This window comes from Lepus europaeus, chromosome 20 (assembly GCF_033115175.1).
Source record: "Lepus europaeus isolate LE1 chromosome 20, mLepTim1.pri, whole genome shotgun sequence".
Taxonomy (NCBI): domain Eukaryota; kingdom Metazoa; phylum Chordata; class Mammalia; order Lagomorpha; family Leporidae; genus Lepus; species Lepus europaeus.
Window position 1 is genome coordinate 35,600,842 of NC_084846.1, and position 26,789 is coordinate 35,627,630.

Sequence of the window (26,789 nt, forward strand, 5' to 3'; positions counted from 1 at the left end):
ACTCCCCCCCCCCCCCACCCCGGCTTCTGACTCTGTAACTTTAAAAATAAATAAATAAATATATTTGATTCCATATGACCATCACCACTATGTAATTCTAGCACTGAAAAAAGAAACTCTGTACCCATTAGCATTCATTTCCCATATTCCCTCAAGCCTCTGGCAACCACTTAATATGCTTCCTATTCCTATGTTATTTGCCCATTCTGGATATTTCAAATAAATGGAATCATGCATTTGGTGCTTTATTTTTTTTTTAAGATTTTTATTTTATTTGTTTGAAAGGCAGAGTTACAGAGAGGGAGAGACAGAGACAGAGAAAGAGGTCTTCCATCTGCTGGTTCACTCCCTAGATGGCTGCAAAGGCCACAGCTGGACCAATCCAAAGCCAGGAGCTAGGAGCTTCTTCTGGGTCTCCCACATGGGTGCAAGGCCCAAGCACTTAGGCCATCTTCTACCGCTTTCCCAGGTGCACCAGTACGGAGCCAGATCAGAAGTGGAGCAGCCAGGACGGGAACCAATGCCCATATGGGATGCCGGCACTGCAGGTAGCAGCTTTGCCCACTATGCCACAGCACTGGCCCTCTGACTTCTTGTTTTCAAGGTTGGTCCATGTTGTAGCACACATTAATACATCACTCCTTTTTGACACTGAATGATATTCCATCATACGGATAAGACAAATGCTACTCCAACATTTGCCTACAAGTTTTTATGTGGAGTCATAGTTTTCATTTATTCATTTAAATTATGGCCAAAATAAAATGTATGCACTACCATTGGTTGATAACTCATTTCAGTCTCTATAGTTTCCCCTTTCATTCCTTTGTTTTCCTATTTTATTGAAGATAAAGTCACTTGTACAGTTTCAGAAATCTGGATTTTGCTGTTATATCCACTTAGCGTAATTTAACATGTTCTTCTGATGTCTTAGTTTCATAAATTGGTAGGTAGGTGTAGAGATTTGATCAGATACAGAGTTGATTCCCACGAGGGAGGCAAGATTACACTGTAGATAATGTGAAATTCTGACACAGTGTCACTTGTCTCTTTTTTTACATTATAGTAGGCATATACTTATATTAAATATATAATTATATACATTAAATATATAATTTTATATGTTAATAGGCATTGATGCCTAGAGCCTCATGGAATGAGAAATAAGGATAATCTCTTTATTAGCTGGATTAGGTTGTCAAGAAAAAACCCTGTGTGATTTTGTTATCTTGTGATTCAGTTTGTATTTAAAAAACAGGAAGAAATTATTTAGTAGCTTTAAAAGTGGGTTGAGGGGCCCTCATTGTGGCATAGCATGTTAAGCTGCCACCTGGGATGCTTGTATCCCACTGGGGTGGTGGTTAAAGTCCCACTGCTCCTCTTCCAACCCAGCTCCCTCCTAATAGACCTGGGAGAGCTGCAGAAGATGGCCCAAACACCTGAGCCCCTGCCACCCATGGGGACACATGGATGGAGTTCCAGGCTTCTTCTAGCTTCGGCCTCACTCAGCCCCCTGGTCATTGTGTCCATCTGGGAAGTGAACCAGTGAATGCAAGCACTCGCTCTCATTCTACCTTTCCAATAGTTTTTTTTAAAAAGTGGGTTGGCTCACTATTCTCTCATAAGGGTATTCGTGGATTTAAAAAATGATCTCAAGACTTGGTTCAATACCTGAATCCGTCTCCTAACTCCAGCTTCCTAATGGCAAAAGTGTCAGCTGCAGTAATTAGCGTCTGGCCAACACGTGGGAGACTGGCCTGAATTCCCAGCTGCCGATTTTGGCCTCCCCTAGCCCCGGCAGTTCCAGACATTTGGGTAGTTAATCAGCAAATGGGAGCTCTCCCCCTCTTTCTCTGTCTCTTCAATAAATAAGTAAAGAAAAATTAAACATGAACTCGAGGATCAAACATATTTTATATATTCCAAACCAGTGGAGTTACTGTTATCTTCTCTTTGACTACTGGGTCTTTTAAAAATTTATTTATTTGAGGCCGGCGCCGCGGCTCACTAGGCTAATCCTCCGCCTTGCAGCGCTGGCACACCGGGTTCTAGTCCTGGTCAGGGCACCAATCCTGTCCCGGTTGCCCCTCTTCCAGGCCAGCTCTCTGCTGTGGCCAGGGAGTGCAGTGGAGGATGGCCCAAGTGCTTGGGCCCTGCACCCCATGGTAGACCAGGAGAAGCACCTGGCTCCTGCCATCGGATCAGTGCGGTGCGCCGGCCGCAGCGCGCCTACTGCGGCGGCCATTGGAGGGTGAACCAATGGCAAAAGGAAGACCTTTCTCTCTGTCTCTCTCTCACTGTCCACTCTGCCTGTCAAAAAAAAAAAAAAATTATTTATTTGAGCCGGTGCTGCAGTTCACTAGGCTAATCCTCTGCCTGTGGCACCAGCACTCCGGGTTCTAGTCCCGGTTGCTCCTCTTCCAGTCCAGCTCTCTGCTGTGGCCCGGGAGTGCAATGGAGGATGGCCCAAGTCCTTGGGCCCCTGCACCCGCAAGGGAAACCAGGAGGAAGCACCTAGCTCCTGGCTTCAGATTGGTGCAGCACGTCGGCCATAGCGGCCATTTGAGGAGTGAGCCAACAGAAGGAAGACCTTTCTCTCCGTCTCTCTCTCTCACTGTCTAACTCTGCCGGTCAAAAAAAAAATATATATATATATATTTACTTGAAAAACAGATCTCCTATCTACTGTTTCATTCCTCATATGCCTCCAACAGCAAGGGCTGAGCCAGGCTGAAATCAGGAACCCAGAGCTCCATCTGGCTCCCACGTGGGTGACAGAGACTCAGCTACTTGAATCGTCATCTGCTGCCTTCGAGGATGTGGTGAGTAGGGAGGTGGGACTCAAATCCAGGCCCTGATACAGGATGCAGGTTTCCTCAAGTGGCATCTGAACCACTGTGCCAAATGCCTGCCTCTCACCAATGGTTCTCGCTGGTGACTTCACTTCTCAAGTCTTTTGACATGACTCAGAGTCTGACAGCTCCTGGATGTCTATGTCTGATGTAAGATTGATTCTAGGCTCCTTTGTGCATTTCTTGTCCCCACATCTGGAATTCTTGGTTACTTTGTGGGAAATCCTATCTCAAGACTGTTATCCAAGGGCCAGTGTTGTGGTGTAGCAGGTAAAGCCGCCACCTGTGACACCAGCATCCATATGGGTGCCGGTTCAAGTCCTGGCTGCTCCAGTTCTGATCCAGCTCCCTGCTAATGTGCCTGAGGAAGCAGTGGAAGATCGCTCGAATCCTTGGGCCCCTACATTCATGTGGGAGACCAGAAAAAGCTCCTTGCTTCAGTATGGTCCAGCTCTAGCCATTGCAGCCGCTTGGGGAATGAACCAGCAGATGGAAGCATGCTCTCTTATCTCTCTGTAAGACTGTTATCCAGGGGCAAGAAAGTGCAATCCCATAGACTTCATGATGGTTTCTAGGCCTCTTCAGTAGAAATATGTTGTAAGATAAATATATATTATGACTTCATACACAAACATGCTACACTTGGAGCCAGGGTTGTGGTGCAGTGGGTTAAGCAGCTGCCTGAGACTCTACAGGTTCGAGTCCAGATTGCTCTACTTCTGATCTGGCTCCCTGCTATCGCACCTGCAAAAGCAGTGGAAGATGGCCTGAGTGCTTGGGAGCTCCTGGCTCCTGGCTTTGGCCTCGCTCAGCCCCAGCCATTTGGGGAATGAACCAGTAGATTTCTTTCTGTCTCTGCCTCTCTCTCTGTAACTCTTTCAAATAAATAATTTTTTTAAATTGTCATGCAAGTTCAAGACTACAGGATTTTTTATTTTTAATATTTATTTTATTTTATTTGTAAGGCAGAGTTACAGAAAGAGGGAGATCTTCCATTCACTGGTTCACTCCCCAAATGGCTGCAATGGCCAGCTGGGCCAGACGGAAGCCAGGAGCTTCTTCCAGGTCTCCCACATGGGTGGCAGAGGCCCAAGCCCTTGAGTCATTTTCCACTGTTTTCCCAGGCCATCAGCAGGGAGCTGGATTGGAAGTGGAGCATCCAGCATGTGAACTGGTATCCCGTAGCTGAACCTGCTACACCACAATGCCAGCCCCAGACTACAGGGTCTTACTTATCCTCTTCTACAAGAGGACTTCAAAAGTTCATGGAAAATGGAATTAAGATGTTTATTTGGGGGCTGGAGTTGTGACAGTAGGTTAAGCCAGCACTTACAACGCTGGCATCCCATTTTGAAATGCCTGCTCTGCTTGCAATCCAGCTTCCTGCTAATGTGGCTGGGAAGACAGCAGATGGTCCAGCTGCTTGGGTCCCTGCCACCCACCTGCGGACCCAGATGTAGTTCCTGAGTCTTTTGGCTTTAGCCTGGCTCAGTACTGGCTGCTGCAGCCATCTGGGGAGTGAACTGTGCCACAACAGTTGTCTCATTACAGTTCTTTTTGCTACTGCAAATAGTATTGTAAGGAATAACAGCCTCATGAATACATTTTTTAAGAAAGATTTTTTACTTATTTGAAAGAAAGTGACATGGAGACAGAAAAAAATATCATCACTGGTTCACTCCCCAAATGGCTGCAACAGCCAAGTCTGGGGCAGACCAAAGCTATGAGGTGAGAACACCATCCAGGTCTTCCATGTAGGTAACAGGAATGCAAACACCATTATCTGCTGCTTTCCAGGCTCATTAGCGGGGAGCTGGACAGGAAAGAGTAGCCAGTACTTGAACCAGGCACTCAAATATGGGATGCTGGCATCTCAAGCAGCAGTTTTATCCACTGTCAAACACGGCCCCTGTGAATACATTTTAAAAATATTGGGGGGGGGGGGGATGCGCTGTGGCACAGCAGGTTAACGCCCTGGCCTGAAGCACCGGCATCCAATATGGGCGCTGGTTCAAGACCTGGCTGCTCCACTTCCGATCCAGCTCTCTGCTATGGCCTGGGTAAGCAGTAGAAGATGAGCCAAGTCCTTGGGCCCCTACACCCACGTGGGAGACCCAGAAGAGGATCCTGGCTCCTGGCTTCTGATCAGCACAGCTCCAGCCATTGCGGCCATCTGGGGAGTGAACCAGCAGATGGAAGACCTCTCTCTCTGTCTTGACCTCTCTCTGTAACTCTTTCAAATAAATAAAATAAATCTTAAAAATATTTATTTGAAAGAGTTCCAGAGGGGGAGAGACAGAAAGAGCTTCCATCCGCTGGTTCACTCCCAAAATGGCTGTGACAGATGGGCCAATCCAAAGCCAGGAAGCCTGAAGAGGAGCTTCGTCTGGGTCTCCCACGTGGGAGCAGGGCCCAAATACTTGGGCCATCCTCCTCTGCTTACCCAGGCACATTAGCAAGGAGCTGGATTGGAAGTGGAGCAGCTGGGACTTGAACTGGTGCCCATATGGAATGCCTCTGCAGCAGGTGGCAGCTTCACCCACTATGTCAGTCCCGGTCCCGGTGTGCCGGCGAAGCAAGGCGGATGATTAGCCTGTTGAGCCATGGCGCCGGCCCCTAGTAAGCTTTTTAAAATGTCATTGTTACTATGGTTGATAGTGCATAATACTGCTTTTTACTTTTATATATTGATCTTGTTATCTTGTGACCTTGCTACATCTTAAGTTCTAGTAGTTCCTTCTAAGCTATGTGACTTTTTCTTCCCTTACTGCTCTAAGTGTTCCAACCCAATTTTGAATATAAGTGGCAAAAGCTGAGATTCTCTTCTAGTTCGTGATCTTAAGTTTCTAATCCTTTACTATTATGCAAAATCTGCAGGTAATATGCCTAAATGTTCTTTATAGGGTTGAGAAAGTTTCCTTTTCTAACTTCATGAGTTCTATCATAAACAGGTCTTGGATTTTTTTTTTTTTTTTTTTTTTTTTGACAGGCAGAGTGGATAGTGAGAGAGAGAGACAGAGAGAAAGGTCTTCCTTTTTGCCATTGGTTCACCCTCCAATGGCCGCTGCGGTCAGCGAATCTCGCTGATCCGAAGCCAGGAGCCAGGTGCTTCTCCTGGTCTCCCATGCGGGTGCAGGGTCGAAGCACTTGGGCCATCCTCCACTGCCTTCCCGGGCCATAGCAGAGAGCTGGCCTGGAAGAGGGGCAACTGGGACAGAATCCGGCGCCCCAACCGGGACTAGAACCCAGTGTGCCGGTGCCGCAAGGCGGAGGATTAGCCTGTTAAGCCACGGTGCCGGCCAGGTCTTGGATTTTATCAAGTAATTTTTCTGTCATCATATGGCTTTATTAGTATGTTACATTATATGATTTCAAATGTTAAACCAACTTTTCATTCCTGGAATAAATCCTACTAGGTTATGAGCTTTTTATATGTTGAGAAGTTTGGTTTTTTAATTCTAACTCATTTGATGTTATTTGATGAGCCCTTTCATCCTGTCAGACCTTTTAGTACTAATCACAATTTCAAGTTAGTGGTCTGAGTGATGCTACTGCTAGTTATATCCCCTTTGTGACTTACAGGTTTTGTTCAGTTGCATGCCTACGATGTGCTGGACATGCAGTGTTGGGGATATAAAACAGAACAGAACAAAGCCCATGTCTTCACAGCACTCATGAAGACAATCAAAACAAGTAATTAATAAAGTTTGGTGTTAGGTAATATGGGGTGCATCTACAACCTAAATAAAGGGAATCCAAGATAGTAAAAATAATTTTCTAAAGCTTTAAAAAGCCCCCTGGAGGAAGTGACCATAAGCATAAACTGATGTAACACTGTCACCAAATAACTTACCATCCAGAAAGGGACACTTTTGAGACTGAAAAGCAGGCATAAATTAGAATGTATGGTTGTCTAACAATTAACCAAAGGACAAGAATATCTAAAGCAAGAAAAAAACTATGTGAAATATATGGCTCATTAAAGTAACTAAAACATTCAATGCGGTGGTATGTGAAGAGGTAGGGGAAGGAAGTTAGGCCAGAAAAGCAAACATAAATTCTAAAAGCCTTGTAAATCAGACAAGAGCCTGGGGTTTTATTCCAAGAGTAACAAACATTGTAAGCACAGCATGAAATTAACTTTTTGAAAACATTATCTGCTTACAATATGGAGGAAGTATGAGCAGAGAACTTAGCAAAGAACACTGTGGGGTGAAATGAAGGCTGAGTGGCTAAGGAATGGGTTTTGGGGTCATGGAAATGTTCTAGAATTGTGATGGTGTTTGCAAAACTGTACTCTTTAGATGGCCAAATGTAGGAGTTTCATCTAGGTCTCCCATGTGGGTGTCAAGAGCCCAAATACTTAGGCTATCTTCCACTGCTTTCCCAGGATATTAGCAAGGAGCTGGATAGGAAGTAGAGCAGCAGGGTCTTGAACTGGCACCCATATGGGATGCAGGTGGAAGCTTTACCTGCTATGCCATAAACTTTGGGAGCCAGTAGAATCTTAGAGCAGTTTCTAAGAATGCTGGGGGGCCTGCGCTGTAGCACAGCGGGTAAAGCTGCCGCCTGCAGTGCCGGCATCCCATATGGACACCGGTTTGAGTCCCTGCTGCTCTACTTTCTATCCAGCTCTCTGCTATGGCCTGGGAAAGCAGTAGAAGATGGCTCAAGTCCTTGGGCCCCTGGACCCGTGTGGGAGACTTGGAAGAAGCTCCTTGCTCCTGGCTCCAGATCAGCACAGCTCTGGCCATTGCAGCCAATTGGGAAGCGAACCAGTGGATGAAAGATCTCTCTCTCTGCCTCCTCTTCTCTGTGTAACTCTTTCAAGTAAAATAAATAAATCTTTTAAAAAAATAAAAAGGCTGGAGAGGGTGAAATTTTTAATACAGACTCTTAACATTTGTATTCCTTCTATGGCTACAAGCAGCAGCAATGGCGGATGCAGGCAGATCTGGTGAGGGATAGTTGTTTGTCCTGTGAAACAGAAACAATCTGCTTATGGAGGGAGAGGGGTGGGGAGGGTGAAGATTTAATGAGACCCGAATTTCAAACTGTTAGGATGGACCTAGCAGAGGACAATACCCAGAAAGTACAGCAAGGCGCCAACCTGTGCCATTATGTGATTTTCGGTAGCAATGCTCAGCAGTCCAAGTTTAGAGAGAAGATGACAAGCAAATTCATTTAATGTTTAAGTTCTGTCAGTTACAAATTAGCAACAGCAAAAATGATCAAAAACATCGATCATTTTTATAAGTACATTAAGACCAACATGAACACCTGACCAGGTAACATTATGGCAGAAGGTACTAAGGATGTGAGAAGGGACTTTTTAGCACATATAAGAGGTGATAATCAGAAACATTTGACTTGGGACCGGCGCTGTGGCACAACAGGTTAAAGCCCTGGCCTGAAACACCAGCATCTCATATGGGCGTCGGTTCTAATCCTGGCTGCCCCACTTCCGATCCAGCTCTCTGCTATGGCCTGGGATAGCAGAAGATAGTCCAAATCCTTGGGCCCCTGCACCCACGTGGGAGATCCGGGGAAAGCTCCTGGCTTCGGATTGGTACAACTCTGGCCATTGCGGCCAATTGGAGAGTGAACCAACGGACGGAAGACCTCTCTTTCTCTCTCTCTCTCTGTAACTCTAATAAATAAATCTTTAAAAAAAAGTTTTGTTTTGGTTTTTTTTTTTCACTTAAAAGATCTTGAACAACAGAAAAAACAGCCACAGGTGGAGTTGGGATGTAAACATTATTCTGAGTAGCATTAAAAAATATGGCAAGAAACCTGAATGTAAGTTAAGGCTTATGGGAAAACAGTAAGATGAGGTTGTCATTTTAAGCAAAATAGTAGAGGGCCTTAAATGTGCTAAGAAAACTGACTTCATTCGGTAGGCAGTGCAGAGTTTGTCTTTAAACAAGGGAGGTGGTGTTTGGTCTAGTAGTAAAGATGAGTTAAGTTGTCCCTGTCCAACATCAGAGTGCCTGAATTCACTACCTGGCTCTGGCTCTTGACTTCAGCTTCCTAATAATGTAGGTCCTAGGAAGTAATGGTGATAGCTCAAGAGGTTGGGTTGTTGGCTTCTGCCTTTGGCCTCAGTCCAGCTGTGATGGACATTTGGGGAGTAAACCAGCAGATGTGAGCTTGCTAGAAAAAAAAGTTTAAATTAAAAAAAAATAAAATGTAAAGATAATCAATGACATGCTTTAGGGATGCTAATGACTGAAGATCAATCTTTCTCATATTTAAGGCCTAAACCAATGGTACTCATGTGGGAATGCACCAGAGAACAACCTGCAGTGCGTCAGAGAGAGGGCTGAATCCACCCACCACAGCTGGTGTCCATGGCCTGTTTTGGATGAGGTTCAAGTATCAAGCTTTTCAAAGGTACAACAAAGGGATTTCTAGTTTGCTACCAGGGCTGAAAGCCATTGAATTAAGAGAAGCCTATACTCCTGTCTGCATGAGGTGTGTTCTAAGAACCCCCAGTAGGTCCCTGAAACCACTGAATGTACAAACCTTTATATTTGTTTTTTCCTACACGCTTATCTATGATAAAGCTTGTAAATGAGGCACAGTAAGAGATCAAGAGATCAACAATACTATGAAAGGTGCATATGGTTGTCTGCATCTACTGCAAAATGCCATCTCATAAGCAAGATGGCCAGTAAGTGACTTGGGGCGGCATCAGGCCTCTACAGCATGGTGTGCTGGACAAAGGGAGGATTCAGGACCATGAGAGACATGTTACTCAGAGTACTGTGCAACATAAAACTTATGAATTAATGAATTGTTTAGTTTTGGAATTTACCATTTTAATATTTTTCAGACCCCTGTTGATTGTGGGTAAGAAACCACAGAAAAATGAAACTACAAATAAGGGGGAATACTACCATATGTAGGCAGACATATGTATCTAAGAACATTCTGAAGAAACCACCTACAACTAGTGAGGCTGACACGGTAAAATCGAAACTAACAGATATTGAATATATACAATTTATTTAATAAATTAATGTCATTCAAAATACAGTGCCAGAACATTATGCAGTTGACCATGCTAGTAATGTTTGTCATGAAGCACCTGTGCGCATGTTAAATTGGCGGCGCCCCACTACTGCTAGTGGTTCCTGGGATTAATGCCAGAGCAGTGCGAGTTACCTGCTCTTCTGCACAGCTTGTGCAGAAAATTCCTGAACAGTTCACCTTCCTAATCCTACCCCCACAACACACACACACAACAGGTTAAAAAAAAAAAAAACCCTGACAGCTAACAGATAACCTGTACACAATCACTCTACAGTAATGCTTGTTATTAAATTAAGATGTAATGACCTGGTAAACCCACTATAAATCTTTAAGATGGAGAACTACATCAGCAGCAGGTAGTTATATGCATGAGCCAATGTTAACGTAATACAGAGTGGAGACATTTACTGATTAAAGCTCCACACAGACCCGCACAATGAGGGGCTAGCAATTCTTATTGCAAACCCAGCAACATAAGTCCAAACCTGGTATATGACCAGTGGACTGGACAACCTGTATTCTAGATAGACAAGTATAAGTTAGTGGAAAGAGAATACATGCACCTAATAGGATAGTAAGACTGATCCTGCAGTCATAGCGTTCCCTGTGTAATACCATAAAACTATGGAAGATCTTCCTCAACCATAGACAGGATTTAGACAACAACTCTATACCAACATGGACGTTAGTGTTAAGTGCAGCTGAATTAATTACACTGGAAAAACTGTAATCCAAGACTTCAGAAAAGAAGCACAGGAATGAAATACACATACTAAAATAACCTCAGCACAATTTGTGATATACCACACTAAGAACAAGAAACTACTTTATAAGTGAACTTTTTGAACTGTACATACACAGGGCTAACAATGTTAGATAATCCAGATTCTTATGCTCTCATGATACACGTAAAAGTTTCTCAATTACTGAATAACCTATTTCATATTATGGAAGCATATCTTTCTGTAAGACTCACTGATATATATATTATACTGATGCAAATATTAAGTAGGGCATAAAAATAAAATTTATCAAAGATAGATTTTTATGTACTCATATTTAGTCCTTTCATAGCCTCTCATTTAGCAAACAAATGACAAAGCACATAAATCAGACGTGCACTCCCTGAACTCCAACTATACAGGTGGCAGTGCAACCATTTCTCCATCCAGTTCAAATTCCTCTGTCCCGTCTGGTGAGAAAAGATAAGTTGGTGGTTTCCATGGAGATTCTTCAAGGCAGGACGGGTAAAGCTTCCCCACAGTGCATCGAAAATCTCTGCCCAAGTCCCACAGTACACGTTCAGATATATGTTGTCGCAAAGACCACCGGTCAAGTTCTACATCATATTGGTAGGTGACATACTTAGCTCGCTCATTTAAGTGTGTTTCCCGCATAAACACACACAGAGAATTTGAGATCACAACAGCTCTAACACAGGGGTCAGAGTACCTCTTAGCAGGGATGTTGGCTGCCATTTTCCACTCATTTTTATTCACATCATATATTTCCACAGTTACTGAAGACCCATCTACAGTGCCAGAAGGGAGTCTGATGCCAGAATTGGTAGCAATATGCAATCCTCCAATATAGAAAATTTTATCACCAAAAGCTGCAGCTGAAGCAAAGGACCTGCTAGTCTGTCTCATGGCCATTTCTACCCACGAATCAGACCTTGGAAAATAACAGTACATGAGGTTCAGTGTCATCACATAAATGCAATCATGAACCACAACAGCGGCACTCCACTGCCATGCACAAGGCAAAGGGCTTACCATGGTCCACTCATCCTTCTCAGTGTCGTATCTTTCTACGGTCCTCCGATTAAGTTCTCCACCTACACTATCTCCTCCAATTGCATAGATGTAGCCTTCACAACAAACCAAAGATGGTTTTATGCGGACAAAAAGCATTGGTGTCTTTGGAAACCAGGTATTTTGCTGTGCATCAAACCAATAAAAGCAATTCACAGTTCTGAAGGCAGTCTGAAGTTTACTTGTTTTACTATGATTCGTTTTTGTATTTTTAAGAGGAACTTGACCTCCTGCTATGTAGATGTCATTATCAGGGGTTACAACAGTCCCAACCTTATGCAAATCAGCTGGCGGGCTACACAGCTTGTAAACTTTTTCTGCCTGGGGGCTGTAACAGACAGAAGAGTAAAGACTACAAGGATTTTCTGAAGATGCTTCAATGAAAATCATCATCTCCTCTTTAGTCATCCCAAGTCTTGGTTTGAAAAACTTCGGCATGGACTTATAAAGACCTTGAACCACCACAGACTTATCATTGGGTGGCAAACCTTGAAACCAAGCTCTCTGGGTTACTTCTGAAAGTGCATCAATTCTGATTTGGCTAAGAACTGAAGACAAATACTGGGATCGTGATTCTGTGTTGTATTCTAGCCACAGCATAGCAGCTTCTCGAACTGTTTCTTCCTTTTCTACATTTAAATTGTCACTACTGAGGATGTCTATCAGTAGGTCATGTGATAGCTGCATGAACGCTTCCTGGTGATACACAGCAGTGAACTTATGCTCCACCATTCTTTTCGCACTCTGTTTTAATTCCTCACAACTGAAGAGATCAGCAAAACTTAACAATCGCACACAATTCTCGGCATTTATTTTTTTAATTAAATATTCTCGACAACGTTGCAACACATCTTCCACCTGAAACAAGAAGAGGGAAAAGGTTGATAAAGGCAGGACAGATTATTTTTGATTGAGAAATGAAAGAGCGTCTGTGAGCACATGCTCCCAGTTCACTCCCCAAATGCCTACAACCAGCAGGATCTGGGTCAAGCCGAAGATAGGAGGTGAGAATTCAATTCAGTTCTCCCTTTTAATTCTGGTAGTTATTAGTTTAAAAAAAGTATCCATTTGAGAGACAGCAAGTGAGTGAGCAAGCAAGAGTAGGAGCATGTTCTGGCTCCTATCTGCTGCTTCACACCCCAATTCCCACAATCCAGGTCTCCACATGGGTGGCAGGAACACAATCACTCACATCACTAATGGTTGTCGAGATTTTGCATCAGCAGGAAAGAGGAGTCAGGAGCTGACACCGAGTGTCAAATCCATAGCATTTTTAAAAAAGATTATTTGAAAGGCAGAGTTACAGAGCCAGCAGGGGTTGAGGGTGGTCCTTTCATCCACAGGTTCACTCCCCAAATGGCCACAACAGCCAGAGCTGAAGCTAGGAGCCTGGAGTTTCTTCCAGGTCTCCCACATGGGTGCAGGAGACCAAGCACTTGGGCCATCTCCACTGCTTTCCTAGGCCATAGCAGAGAGTTGGATCAGAAGTGTAGCAGCTGGGACTCAAACCAGCACCCATACTAGATGCCAGCCGCGCCACCAAAGAACCAGCCCCTAAATCCATAGCATCTTAACTGCTATACCAAATGTCCAACACAACAAATTTAAGTTTACAGAAGATATAGGTATAGTAAGCAGATCCCTATTACTATAGTTGTCCTTTTTAGATACATACAAGGAAATTTCACAAAGTTCGGGATGGAATTAAAAAATAAGTTTCTGTAGCAGACAGTGTGGCAGAGTAGGTTAAGCCAGCTATTTAAGAGTCAGCTTCTCCACTTCTGATGTGGATTCCTGCTGATGTGCCTAGAAAAGCAGACTCTCAAGTCCCTGCTGCCTACGTGGGAGACCAGGATGGCTTTAGCCAGGCCCAGATGTTGTGGCCATTTGGGGAGTAAGCCAGTAGATAGAAGATATATCTGTCATTTTGCCTTTCAAATTAAAAAAAAATTTTTTTCAAGACTTTTTATTTATTTTAAAGAGTTACAGAGAAAAAAACAGAGACAGAATCTTCCACCTGCTAGTTTACTCCCCAGATAGCTACACCGGCTAAGGCCAGACCTGGCCAGACAGAAGCCAGGAACTTCTTTCTGGTTTCTCATGTGGGTGTAGGGGCCCAAACACTTGGGCCATCCTCCACTTCCTTCCCAGGCACATAAACAGGAAGCTGGATTGGAAGTGGAGTAGCTGGGTGTTGAACCAGCACCCACAGGGGATGCCGGCACTGGAGACAGCAGCTTAACCCACTGCACCACAGCACCAGCCTCTCAAATCTTTTTTAAAAGTTTCTTTTGAGGGGTCGGCACCATGGAGCACAAAGTTAATCCTCCGCCTGCGGCGCCAGCATGCCATATGGGCGCTGTTCTAGTCCCGGCTGCCCCTCTTCCAGTTCAGCTCTCTGCTGTGGCCTGGGATAGCAGTAGAAGATGGCCCAAGTCCTTGGGCACCTGCACCTGCCTGGGAGACCAGGAAGAAGCACCTGGCTCCTGGCTTCAGACCGGCCCAGCGCCGGCCGTGGCAGCCATTTGGGGAGTAAACCAATGGAAGGAAGACCCTTCTCTGTCTCTCTCTCTCACTGCCTATAACTCTACCTGTCAAATAAATAAAATCTTTAAAAAGAATATAAAAAAAGTTTTTTTTGATGCAAAAAATTTTTGAAATTGTATATAAGGGGGTCCTTCATATTATGAAGAAAACCTATGCATGGATTTCCAAATTTTTTGCACCACAATAAACCTACCTTTTTATTTCATTTTCCACAGCTGTCTGAAGTACCCTCATATTTGGGCTGAGACACAAGGTCTTCCAGCAATAATAAAATCAGAAGACTACATATAGTTTTGTATTTCTTTTTCTTGCTCAGTGGCCTACTTGAATGTCCCATGTAAGAACCAGTAGTACAATATTAAATAGGGTCTTAAAAAACTAAGTAAATGTAAGAGGTAAGGAAATTCATATGCAAGTTATACTTTTCTAAGCTTTAAGAATATAAAGTTTGGGGCTGGCACTGTGGCACAGCGGGTAAAACAACCACTTGCAATGCTAGCATCCCATCTGGCTGCCAGTTCTAGTCCCAGCTGCTCCACTTCTGATCCAGCTCTCTGCTATGGCTTGGGAAAGCAGTAGAAGATAGCCCAAGTCTTTGGGCCCCTGCACCTGAGTGGGAGACCCAGAGCTCCTGGCTCCTGGCTGTGGATCAGTGCAGCTTCGGCCATTGTGCCATTTGGGGAGTGAACCAGCAGATGTAAGACCCCTCTCTCTCTGCCTCTCCTCTCTCTGTTTAACTCTTGACTTTCAAATAAATAAATCTATCTGAAGAGCCGGCATCCCATATCGGTGCTAGTTCAAGACCCGGCTGCTCCACTTCCAATCCAGCTCTCTGCTATGGCCTGGGAAAACAGTAGAGGATGGCCCAAGTCCTTGGGCCCCTGCACTTGCATGGGAGGCCCGGAAGAAGCTCCTAGCTTCAGATCGGTGCAGCTTCGAACACTGCAGCCCACTGGGGAATGAACCATCGGATGGAAGACCCCTCTCTCACTCTCACTGTCTCTCTGCCTCTCCTCTGTGTAACTCTCACTTTCAAATAAATAAATCTGAAAAATAAAAAATACTTAAGGAGTAAAAAAAAAAAAAAAAAATAGAAACGTAAATAAATCACAGTATAGGAAATGATTATTGTCAGGTACCTAGATTATGATTTTCTCAACTTGGACAAAATAATTACATAAGAAAATCACACACAATATTCTGAATAAGGGTCATTATCTGCCATTCTTATCTAGAGAGGCAAGAGCAAATCACAGGAATAATATATTTGTGTGTGGTTATAAACTACCTGCATTTGAATGACTCAGCCACTCTTATGCTTCCTTAACCTGTTTTCTCTTAAGGTAGTTCTCAGCTGAATCAGAACTGCTACCTATTGTACTTATTCAGCATCACAGCAACTAAATAGCCATTTACAATGAAGAATCAGGTGCTTGGACTCAAAACTTGGACTGGCCAATTAGTACCTATGTTATAGGGAAAGCAGCTTTACTTTTCTAAGCCTCAGTTTTCTCTTAAATACAATGGGGAAGTAACAGTTATCTACCTCAATTACAACTACAAGGGTTAGATGAAAATCTTTTAAAAACTTGTGTAGCATCTAGCACATAAAATCTACAATAAGAAAAGTACATGTATATGATGTCAAGTTGTTTCCTAACAAACCGAGGAGAAAAAATATCTACTTACCTGTAGGAAGCAAGCTGTTTCATAAAGCTGCTCTACAGTGCTGTCATTTATTGCCAAGTTACCCGTGTAAGCATAAGTTATTATTATCTGTAAGGTGGCAGCATCCACATTTCTCAGGTGCACGTGTGTCTGTTTACTTTCACTTAGTCCACTCATGAACATGGCCCTATACCAGAGAGAAGGAAAACAAAGATTCAGGATGTAGTGTTAAAAAAAGAGTAGAGCTGAAAAGAAAACCTAGACAACATAAGCTATTTATTTAGGGTATTAATTTCAAGGTAAGACTTTCGAGGGAGACAACAGCAAAGCATATGACCCAATGCCACAGCTACACCAGACCATTTCACCATGATTGAGTGAAAATATCAAAAGCCACTGCTTCCTAATGTTCGTAAATACTGTTTAGCAATAAAAAGAAACTATTGATAAATGATACAACATAAATGAATTCCAAAAACTTGCTTAGTCAAAGAAGCCAAACATAAAAGATAATACTACAGTATCTATTCAAAGAAAATGTCCCAAAAAGGCAAACAGACCAGTCACCCTAATATGTAGGTAATCCAAACTACATCTTAACCACTACATCAAATACCTATACTTTTCCCAACGCTTAAAAAAAAAAAAAAAAAAAGGAAAATATTATTTGAAAGAGGGAGAGACAGAAACAGAGACATATCTTTTATCTATTGCCTCACTCCCCAACATGCCTGCAACAGCCAGGGTTAGGCCAAGCCAGGAGCTTCTAGGAACTCCATCCAGGTTTCTTATGTGGGTGGCAGGATTCAAGGGCTTAGGCCATCCATCATCATCTGCTGCCCCCCAGGCACACTGGATAGATTGAAGTGTGGAGTGGCTGGGGCTCAAACTAGGCACACTGATAAGGGATGTGGGCATTCCAAGCTGCAGCTCTTTCCCAACATTTTTAGTTTGGTTTTTTCCCCAAAGATTTATTTATTTGAATGGGAAAGTTACAGGCAGACACACAGATGGATTTTCCATCTGCTACTTTACTCCCCAAGTGGCCATTAACACTGGGGCTGGGTCAGGTGGAAACCAGGAGCCTGAACTCTAATCAGATCTCCCATGTGGGTGCAAGGGTCTAAGCTCTTGAGCCATCTTCCACTGCTTTCCTTGGCATATTAGCATGGACCTGGACTGGAAATCGAGCTGTCAGGACTGGAATCAGCACCCATATGGAATGCTGGCATTGCATGTAGCTCAACCCACTTAGGCATGATGCCAACCCCTATGACATTTTCTGATCCATAGCTGGTTGAATCCGAGGATGCAGAACCCCTCAATAGAGAGCTGACTGCACGTTTTAAATAGATAGATTTTAAATATGTAAAATATCTCAAAAAACTGAGCTATAATTTGCATTAAAAATTAAGAATTTCACTTACTCGACTTTCTAAAAATATGCAGGACACTTTCCTAAATCTATTGTCTACAAGAAACTATGTTCCAAGCGCAACTGGTAGAGAATACAAAACAGCATTTAGGTACACGGGAGAAAAGCCCTTCTACATACATATATGTATGTATGTACATAGGGTCAAGAGTGGGTATCACAACAGTCAATAGTTTGAGCCTTTCAAGGACAAGCAGATCAGGAAAGCATTCAAAAGCAGGTAAAAGAGAGTCAAAAAGGAAGTGTTCCAGGAGCACAGCTTAACACAGGGTTTATGCAAGATACTGAAAAATGAATTAAAAAGGTTAAGTGACAGATCATGAAAGGTCTTTAAGATAAAGAAGTCTGAGCTTTTTCTAGAAAGTAGCAAAGAAGACTGAAGAGCTTTAAACCCAGAAATAGCAAGATAAAATATACTGGAAGATGAATACATTCACAGACTTCAAAAGCCGAAACCTTGAAACAGGAAAACCAGTTATCAACTATAGCAATTAACTTACAGGAGAGATAAGAACCACCTGAGTCAAGATAACAGAAATGGACAGAAACTATCACAAAGAGCCTGGTAATTTTCTGAAACTAGGGAATGGGATACAGTTAAGAAGTAGATGTGAAGAGTCAAAGCTATGAGATAATTTTCAAGTATCTGAAAAAATATTAATTATTGGGACAAAATTATAAAGCCAAGTAGTAATGTTAACTCTAGGCATAGGGAGTTGAATTTTGGATTTACTTGATTTGAGGGTAGGGCAGTTGAATCAAATGGAAATAATAACGAGTTAAGTATTTCTTTTTTTTTTTGACAGGCAGAGTGGAGAGAGAGAGAGAGAGAGAAAGGTCTTCCTTTTGCTGTTGGTTCACCTTCCAATGGCTGCCAAGGCCGGCGCGCTGTGGCCGGCGCATCTCGCTGATCCGAAGCCAGAAGCCAGGTGCTTCTCCTGGTCTCCCATGCGAGTGCAGGGCCCAAGGACTTGGGCCATCCTCGACTGCACTCCCAGGCCATAGCAGAGAGCTGGCCTAGAAGTGGGGCAACCGGGACAGAATCCAGCGCCCCGACCAGGACTAGAACCTGGTGTGCCGGCGCCACAGGCGGAGGATTAGCCTAGTGAGCCATGGCGCCGGCCACGAGTTAAGTATTTCATAAGTTCATATAGAACTTTGGAGATCTGGCATTAATGCAGTGAGCCACTACTCATCTACAAAATAATATTGGTTAAAGGCACCTAAGTAATATGAGGAAGACTAAAAACCTTCAAGAAAAACACACCCAGGAATCCCAATGACCAAACTAAAGCAGAAGTCAATTAAGATAAAAAAGAAAAAAACCACCACAGAAGATTGAAAAAGATTCAGCAAGGAGCTAAGAACCAGCACCAGTATAATGCTAACTCAGGAAAACAGACGTGGTGCCAAACACTGTAGAGCCAAGGGAAACAAACATTTCATTATCAATGATAAAGTCACTGCTGACTCAGATCTCAGAGCGAGCAGTAAAGGATAGATTCTTACAGCTGTTTAGTCTCCCTCACATAACATAACCATCTTTAGGTGGGAAGTACTAGAATGGCCAAAACAATGCCAATCAGGGTGGATGAAGACTTCCTATCAAAGGAGACAGGATGAATACAGAGAAAGACAACTAATGGACAGCCAGAAAATACATTCAAGACCTGAAAGGAAACCCTTTAAAACCATCTACTGCTACCAGATTCACCTAATATGGAAAAATGGAAGGTAATCCTAAGAAACTTGAAAAAGAATTCTGAGAGCTGAGTAATATCAAGTGTGTTTTACATCCATTCTACTAAAAGATAGTGACTTTGTAAAAGGGAATGGTGCAAATCAGCTTGACTATCCAGATAACAGAAGACTAGTTATTCCTATGGTTTATGACACCAGAATGATAGACTTCTGTAAAGGAAATGTACTTCCTGAAACCAAAGGCTGCACAAGGCTAGTCAATGTGATTAAGAAAATTTTAAACTGGCATTTAAAAAAGTTTTTTAAAGTATTTTATTTATTTGAAAAGCGGAGTTACAGAGACAGAGAGGCAGAGAGAATGAGATTGAATCTTCTATCTGCTGGTTCACTCTCCAAATGACTGGAGTTGGGCCTGTACAAAGCCAGGATCCAGGAGCTTCTTCAGAGTCTCCCACATGGGTGCAGGGGCCCAACCACTTGGGCCATCCTCTAGTGCTGTCCCAAGTGAATTAGCGGGGAGCCGGATGGAAACTGGAACAGCTGGGACTCAAACTGCCACCCATATCAGATGCCAGCACCAGAGGCAGAGGATTTACCAGCTTTGCCATAGCGCCAACCTAAACTGACAATTTTAATAAAGAGCAAATACTGAATTATATAATGTTGTAAAAGGCTGAAGTACCACAGAAGTAGTGCTGAATAATTCTCAAGTAACTGTCATACCAATAGTGTATATACTAAGAAACAGAAACTATTGAGAATAATCTAATGATTCCTGAAGGGATGGAACTGATAACTCAAAGTACAATGTGAATATATCTTATCAAAAGGCAAAATCTCTGATGGCATATATTTGTAGTGCATTGACATGTAGAGAACCTGAAACTAGAATGTAGTTGAAGAACACTTAGAAGAGGAACATTTGGAAAAAGACCACTTGGAAGGACATGCAACAATCTATCCAGTGGAGAGAATATATACACAGGAGGAAAAAAATTTAACACATGAGTATTTATCCCTCATGGATGACACTGGCCCAGATATATTTTAATAATGGGTGGCTTAAACCCCAAACATGTGTTGAGCCATTCTTTCTACCTATTTAAAAAGTTTCTGATTTGTTTTAGGAAGAACAATGATATTTTAGAAGTCCAAGGAAGAGGTAAACATTTAGCCTACTTCTTGAGATACCCACATTCCATGCTGTAGTGGATGGGTTCAGCAACTGGCTCTGGCTCCTGACTCCAGTTTCCTGCTAATAATAAAGACTCTGGGAGCCTGTGGTGATGGATCAAATAATTAGGCTTCTGCCACCCACATGGGAGACCTGTATTGGGTTCCCATCTCCTCAGTTATGGCCTGACCCATCCCCAGCAATTGCAAGCATTTGAGGAGTACATCAGCAGATAGGAGATGATTCTCTCTCTGCTTCTCAAGACAGACAGGAGTGGGCAGTGTAGTACAGTGGGTTAAAGCTATCCAGCATCCCCAATCAGAGTGCTGATTTGAGTTCCAGGTACTCCATTACTGACCCAGGTTTCTGCAAATGTATTCTGGGAAGCAGCAGTTGGTTCAAGCACTTGGACCCCTGCTACCGACATGGGAGACACAGATGGAGTTTCAAGCTCCTGGCTTTGGCCTGGCTGTTGCAGGCATTTGGGGATTGAACCAGTAGATTAAAATTAATAAACATTTAAAAAAAAAAAAAAGAAAAGAAAGAAAAGAAACCTCCCACTAACCAAGATAAAAAAATTACCAAAAAAAAAAAAAAAAAAAGGTTCATGGAAATTGAAGAAAGACCCGGCTAGTGATTCAAAAATGAAACAAACAAAAAAGGCAGCCTTAGGCCGGCGCCGCGGCTCACTAGGCTAATCCTCCGCCTTGCGGCGCCGGCACACCGGGTTCTAGTCCCGGTCGGGGCACCGATCCTGTCCCGGTTGCCCCTCTTCCAGGCCAGCTCTCTGCTGTGGCCAGGGAGTGCAGTGGAGGATGGCCCAAGTTCTTGGGCCCTGCACCCCATGGGAGACCAGGAGAAGCACCTGGCTCCTGCCATCGGATCGGTGCGGTGCGCCGGCCGCAGCACGCCTACCGCAGCGGCCATTGGAGGGTGAACCAACGGCAAAAAGGAAGACCTTTCTCTCTGTCTCTCTCTCACTGTCCACTCTGCCTGCCAAAAAAAAAAAAAAAAAAAAGGCAGCCTTTAAAGATCTGTGTTGTTTGTAAGACTGTAATACTGATTAAAGACAAATTTCCTGGAAGGGCCAGCATGGTGGTTCAGTTGGTTAATCCTCCGCCCGCGGCACTGGCATCCCATATGGGTGCCAGTTCTAGACCCGGTTGCTCCTCTTCCAGTCCAGCTCTCTACTATGGCCTGGGAAGGCAGTGGAGGATGGCCCAGGTGCTTGGGCTCCTGCACCTGCATGGGAGACTGGGAAGAGGCACCCAGCTCCTGGCTTCAGATCAGCACACCTCCAGCTGTAGCGGCCATTTGGGGAGTGAACCAACAGAAGGAAGACCTTTCTCTCTCTCTCTCTCACTGTCTCTAACTCTACCTGTCAACTCAATTAAAGATAAATAATCTCATGGCTAGAGAATAGCCCATGTGTTATTTTCTGGTAAAGACGATGACCACACAGAAAATATAAGTATTATACACAGAATTTCTGCATAGATTTAAAAGTTAGACCAGGTGACTACTAAAGTTACTACCAATAAAGGCTCTACTCTGTGATTACAAATGTCAGGTGGAAAACCCACAACTAAGGTTTAAAGCTCTTTCCAACAATGGATAGTCAAATAATAATTAATGGTCATTAAAAAAGGAGAGTACAGGGGCGAGTGCAGTGGCGCCAGCATCCCTTATGGACCCTGTTCAAGTCCCAGCTGCTCCACTTCTGATCTGGCTCTCTGCTGTGGCCTGGGGAAACATTACGAGATGGCCCAACTTCTTGGGCCCCTGGACTGGCATGGGAGACCCGGAGGAAGCTCCTGGCTCCTAGCTTTGGATTGGCTCAGCTCTGGATTTTTTTTTTTTTTCTCCCTCATTTGGGGAGTGAACCAGTGGAATGGAAGACCCTCCCACCCCGCTCTACCCCTGCAACTCTTTCAAATAAAATAATTCTTTTTTTTTTTTTTTTTTTTTTGCCAGGCAGAGTTAGACAGTGAGAGTGAGAGAGTGAGAGAGAGTTATAGACAGTGAAAGAGAGACAGAGAGAAAGGTCTTTCTTCCGATATTCACTCCCCTAATGGCCGCTACAGCTGGCACTGCGCCAATCCGAAGCCAGGAGCTGGGTGCTTCCTCCTGGTCTCCCATGCAGGTGCAGGGCCACAGCAGAGAGCTGGACTGGAAGAGGAGCAGCCGGGACAGAATCCGGCGCCCCAGACAGGACTAGAACCTGGGGTGCCGACGCCACAGGCGAAGGATTAGCCAAGTGAGCCATGGTGCCAGCCATCAAATAAAATAATTCTAAAAAACAAACAAAAGGGAGAGCAAAGAGGCAAGCATTTGGCCCAGGGGTTAAGATACCACTTGGGACACCCACATCTCATATCTGAAGGCCTGTGTTCAAGTCCTGGCTCCACAATCTATTCTAACTTCCAACTAATGCACACCCATGAGCAACAGACTCAATTACTTGAGTAACTTGGGAGACCTGGATTTAGTTACCAGCTCTTTACTTCAGCCTAGCCAACACTACTATTGCAGGCATTTAGAAAGTGAACCAGCCGATAGGAGGTCTATGTCTGCCTCTGCCTTTCAAATTAAAAAACGCTTAAATGGGGAAAATGAGGAGAGCTAATGAGCCCAAGTATTAACTGAACCTGTAAACTTGAATTTCTAATACCATCTGCTAAAATAATGAATCTGAAAACAAATAAGAAACAGAAATCCAGTATCACACCATTTAGGAGGCTTTTAAATAATAAAGATTCTGATTTCATAATCCAGACCCCCTGAATAAAAATTTCTGAATTTGAAATCCAATACTCTCCATCTGTAAAAGCACTAAAATTCTAATAACCAACCAGGTTTTAGAACTACTATTTGCAAATAGGCTAAGCTTCCCAACCGAGACAAGAAAATCAGAATCTGAAATTGCATGAACAATCCACACTTTAACCTGAAAACAAAAACGGTAAGCACTTGGGCTTTAGCTTCTGCAATAACCATGGGATGCAGTTACACTGAAGAGTATGAAGCTTCTGTATCTTCATGTGGTCAGATTAAATTGGTCCTGTGTATAACTGCCAGTAAATAACAGCAGAAATGAACTCACTGCCAATCTTTACTTACTGGGGGGCGGGGAATATTCCTAGCAAAAATATACTAGTCTACATTTAATTCATCTTATTCACCCTATCCTTTTCAAATATTAAGTAGTAAAAATCAACCTGAGGCACAGAACCAAGCAATTTTTTTTGTCTTGGCTTCTACTCCTCATGAAATTTAAAGATACAAAAGGTCACCAAAGTATAAAGTTTATTTGTGACTAACAAATAAATAACTGAAGCGACTCCTATTTTCTAAGGAACAGAAAACACCTAGTAAGGCTAAATGGTTATCTCAAATGGTAACAATAATCAAAAGTGAGAAATAGAAATAGATTTTTGTAAAAGAAATAAGTCTTAACATGTCTCAACAGCACCAACTATCCTCCAAAAATTACTGAGCCTATTTTAACACCTCAGTTTTTAAACAAGGACCAATATTTTCTAATTATAATATTTTTTAAATTTTTGAGTAAATTACCCTGTTTTTCTTTCAAAGGAACAATATTCTGTAATTTTCTGCTCCCCCAAACTTAAAACTTTGCCTTAACATCAACCACTTTCTATATTTAAACTTCTGTAAAAACTTCTTTACTCTGTTCCGAACTTACACATGCAAGGCAATGATTGAGCAAGCACTATATCATTTGAGGTAGAAAATCTAAAACATTATGAGATTTTTAAAAATGTAGACAGTATTTAAAAGAATTCCTATTAAAACAAGATAACATTCTGTATGTATAATTTACAAACTAATAAAGAAAGTACTTACCTGAAATAAGAGCTACATGTTGCAAGAACCATCTTATGACAAGGGAATTCAGTGCCCTCAACAACTAACACTATATCAGTAAACAACTGCTGTTCATAAAACAGCTTCAACTGTTCCAGCAAGGACACAGCATATTCAGTATTGATCTGCCTCTCGTCTTGAGTGGACATGACTGTATTCCATTAATAGCTCTCGAAACAGATTAGAAAAGTCAATCTTACTGACGGAAGGTCAAGTGAATACTTCTGAAATAAAGGAGCAAGTCTGTTTGCTGTTATCTGTAACATTCAGAGCCAAGATGGACTTTCACTAAGGAATATCTTGTGACAGCCTTAGAATCACTTCTAGGTCATCCTCTGTTGGTCAGGTTCTTCAGGGTTTTCAACATGAACACTGGCTGCAGACATCCTGCTCAAAACTGCAACTGTGCAGCTCATGAGCTAAAGAAAAAAGTTCACGAGGTAGGTTCTGTGGCAACATCCTATGTTTAGTGGATCCTCTGCATTAACTAAAAAGAAAAAATGTTTAGTTAGAATACCTAGGCCAGTATACTCTTAGAAAACAATGTTTTAAATGGCAGCCTTAAATATAGATAAGATTTACTTGAAATTCAACTTTAGACACTACCATAAAAATAAAACATGAGAAGAATGAACATTTTAAAAATTTACTAAATTTAAAATAAAAACACTGAAGGAAATTTGCCTTCAATACAAAATGTAAGCATCACAAAAAACAAGAAACACATATATAAGCACATTTTTAGTTTTTTAACAATAAATAATTTAAATTACCAAAGCCAGACCTACCAGGTACTTATTTAGTACCAACATGTGATAATAATTTAAAGGAAAAAACAAAACAAAACAAAAACCTTCTTGCAGAGATTCCTCACTCTTTGGAAGTATTTTAAATATATTCTCAAATGCTTCATATTTAATTGAAATCAAAATATTCAGTAACAGATTAAACTGTTTATTTCTAAAGTATGAGCTATATATTTTTAAAATTTAAAGTTCAATCCTGTATATGTAATTTCTCTTTGTAGTTGTCCCTTTCTAGAAGTCCTTATGAATAAGAGTATAATTTTACTGAAAAAACATAAAACACGATTAAATGGAGAAATACAAACACAGTACTTTAAAGCAGGGAAGACTGGTTTATTTCAACAAATATCTTGGAACAAATGTAACTATTCAAGGGGAAAAAAAATCCTTGATTTTAGTCATATTGCATACTATTCATCAAAAAAGTCCAGCTGAAACAAACTTCAAAATGTTACTTGGAACTCAGTATTTACAACATATGACAAAGGAACTACAAACCAGGAAAAGAGGGAAAACTCCAACAGAAACACTACTAATACAGTAACTATAAAAGCTATCACCTGTTTTCTCATTAGATGATACTTAGCTCCTTCCCATTTCCAGAAAGTCAAGTAACTTTTGACATGAAACTTATATAATATAAATACAACCATCACTGCAACCACTAGTATTTTTCCTCACAAAATATCCATTATTTCAAAGAGAAGATCACACTGAACTTTCCTACCAAACTACACTATTAGGCCAACTGCTAACTTGATACGGATGTCAAGTTTCCAGTCAAGTTAACTATGGAAGTAACTAAAACAGGTGCAAAGGGAGACAGACTGACTCTGGGTCATTTAAGGTAATGACTTTGCTCTTCCACAACTGAAAGTAATACTACAAATCTGAGCTCTACTTCAATCTCTGAGGCTAATAATATCTAAAATCACTGACTACTTCCATACATTAATAATACAGCAAGGCCCAGTGTCAATGAGGGTGTTAGAAAACAATCATTTTTACACAGAAGAGAAGTTGATACATACCCATAATCCTTTATTCAAAACTCTGTTTCGAAATTTAGAATTCCTCAGATTTTACAAAGGTAAAGTGACTCATACATTAATACATTACAAAACCCTCTCAAGGGTCTGGGGCCGCACTCCATAACTGAACACATAATCTTCTCTTAGGGAAAGTTGAACAGTGAAAAAGACAAAGCCTCATGTTACTTCAGGTCAAGTTTTGCTAGTGATGAGTTGTTTTTTAATTTTTGATTTTTCACAGCTTTTTAAATTTTAGAATTGCAGATAAGGTACAAAGACATAATATTTGGCACTGTAAGTGCTTAAGACCTTCTAACCTATCATTTATATCTCTATAGAAATTTTTCTTACAGAAATGTAGTAATAAATTCAAAGTTCCAAACCCAACTGCAGGATCCAAAACTGTCTCCATCTATGTTCAAAATGTGTAAAAGCCAGTGGTGACTTAGGGCAAGTCAGATTTAGAGTACAATGTTAGACTCTAGAATTTCTTGCAGGAAAGTTGTTACAGGGTTATTTTTAATATTTATTTATTTACTTGAAAGGCAGTTAGCTAAAGTTTGTGATCTTCCATCTGCTGGCTCACTACTCCCGAAATGGGGGGAGGAGGGGCCGGCCCAAGCTGAAGCCAGGAGCTCTGTTCCATTCTCCCACATAGGTGTCAGGGCCCAGGTATTTGTGCCATCTCATACTGCTTTCCCAGGCACATTAACAAGGAACTGGACTTGAAGTGGAGAGCTGGGACTGGACCTGGGGCCCATACGGGATGCCCCATCCCAGGTGACAGCTTAACTGCTGTGAGAAAATGCTGGGCCCCACATGCAGGTTTATTTCATTA

General features: G+C 42.3%; 1 protein-coding gene across 5 annotated transcripts in view; it reads right to left on the minus strand.

Annotated features, from left to right (window-relative positions):
• Positions 1–7,721: 7,721 nt before the first annotated feature.
• KBTBD2 (kelch repeat and BTB domain containing 2) overlaps positions 7,722–26,789 on the minus strand; it is a 29,840-nt gene continuing 10,772 nt past the window's right edge. For all 5 annotated transcript variants that reach the window (XM_062178156.1, XM_062178160.1, XM_062178159.1 and 2 more), the window contains exons 2-4: positions 24,094–24,601; positions 15,938–16,103; positions 7,722–12,559 (exon numbers count right to left, since the gene is read on the minus strand). In XM_062178156.1, the coding sequence (XP_062034140.1) occupies positions 11,024–12,559; positions 15,938–16,103; positions 24,094–24,263 (1,872 nt within the window). In that variant the 5' untranslated portion in view covers positions 24,264–24,601 and the 3' untranslated portion in view covers positions 7,722–11,023. The remainder of the gene's footprint in view (positions 12,560–15,937; positions 16,104–24,093; positions 24,602–26,789) is intronic.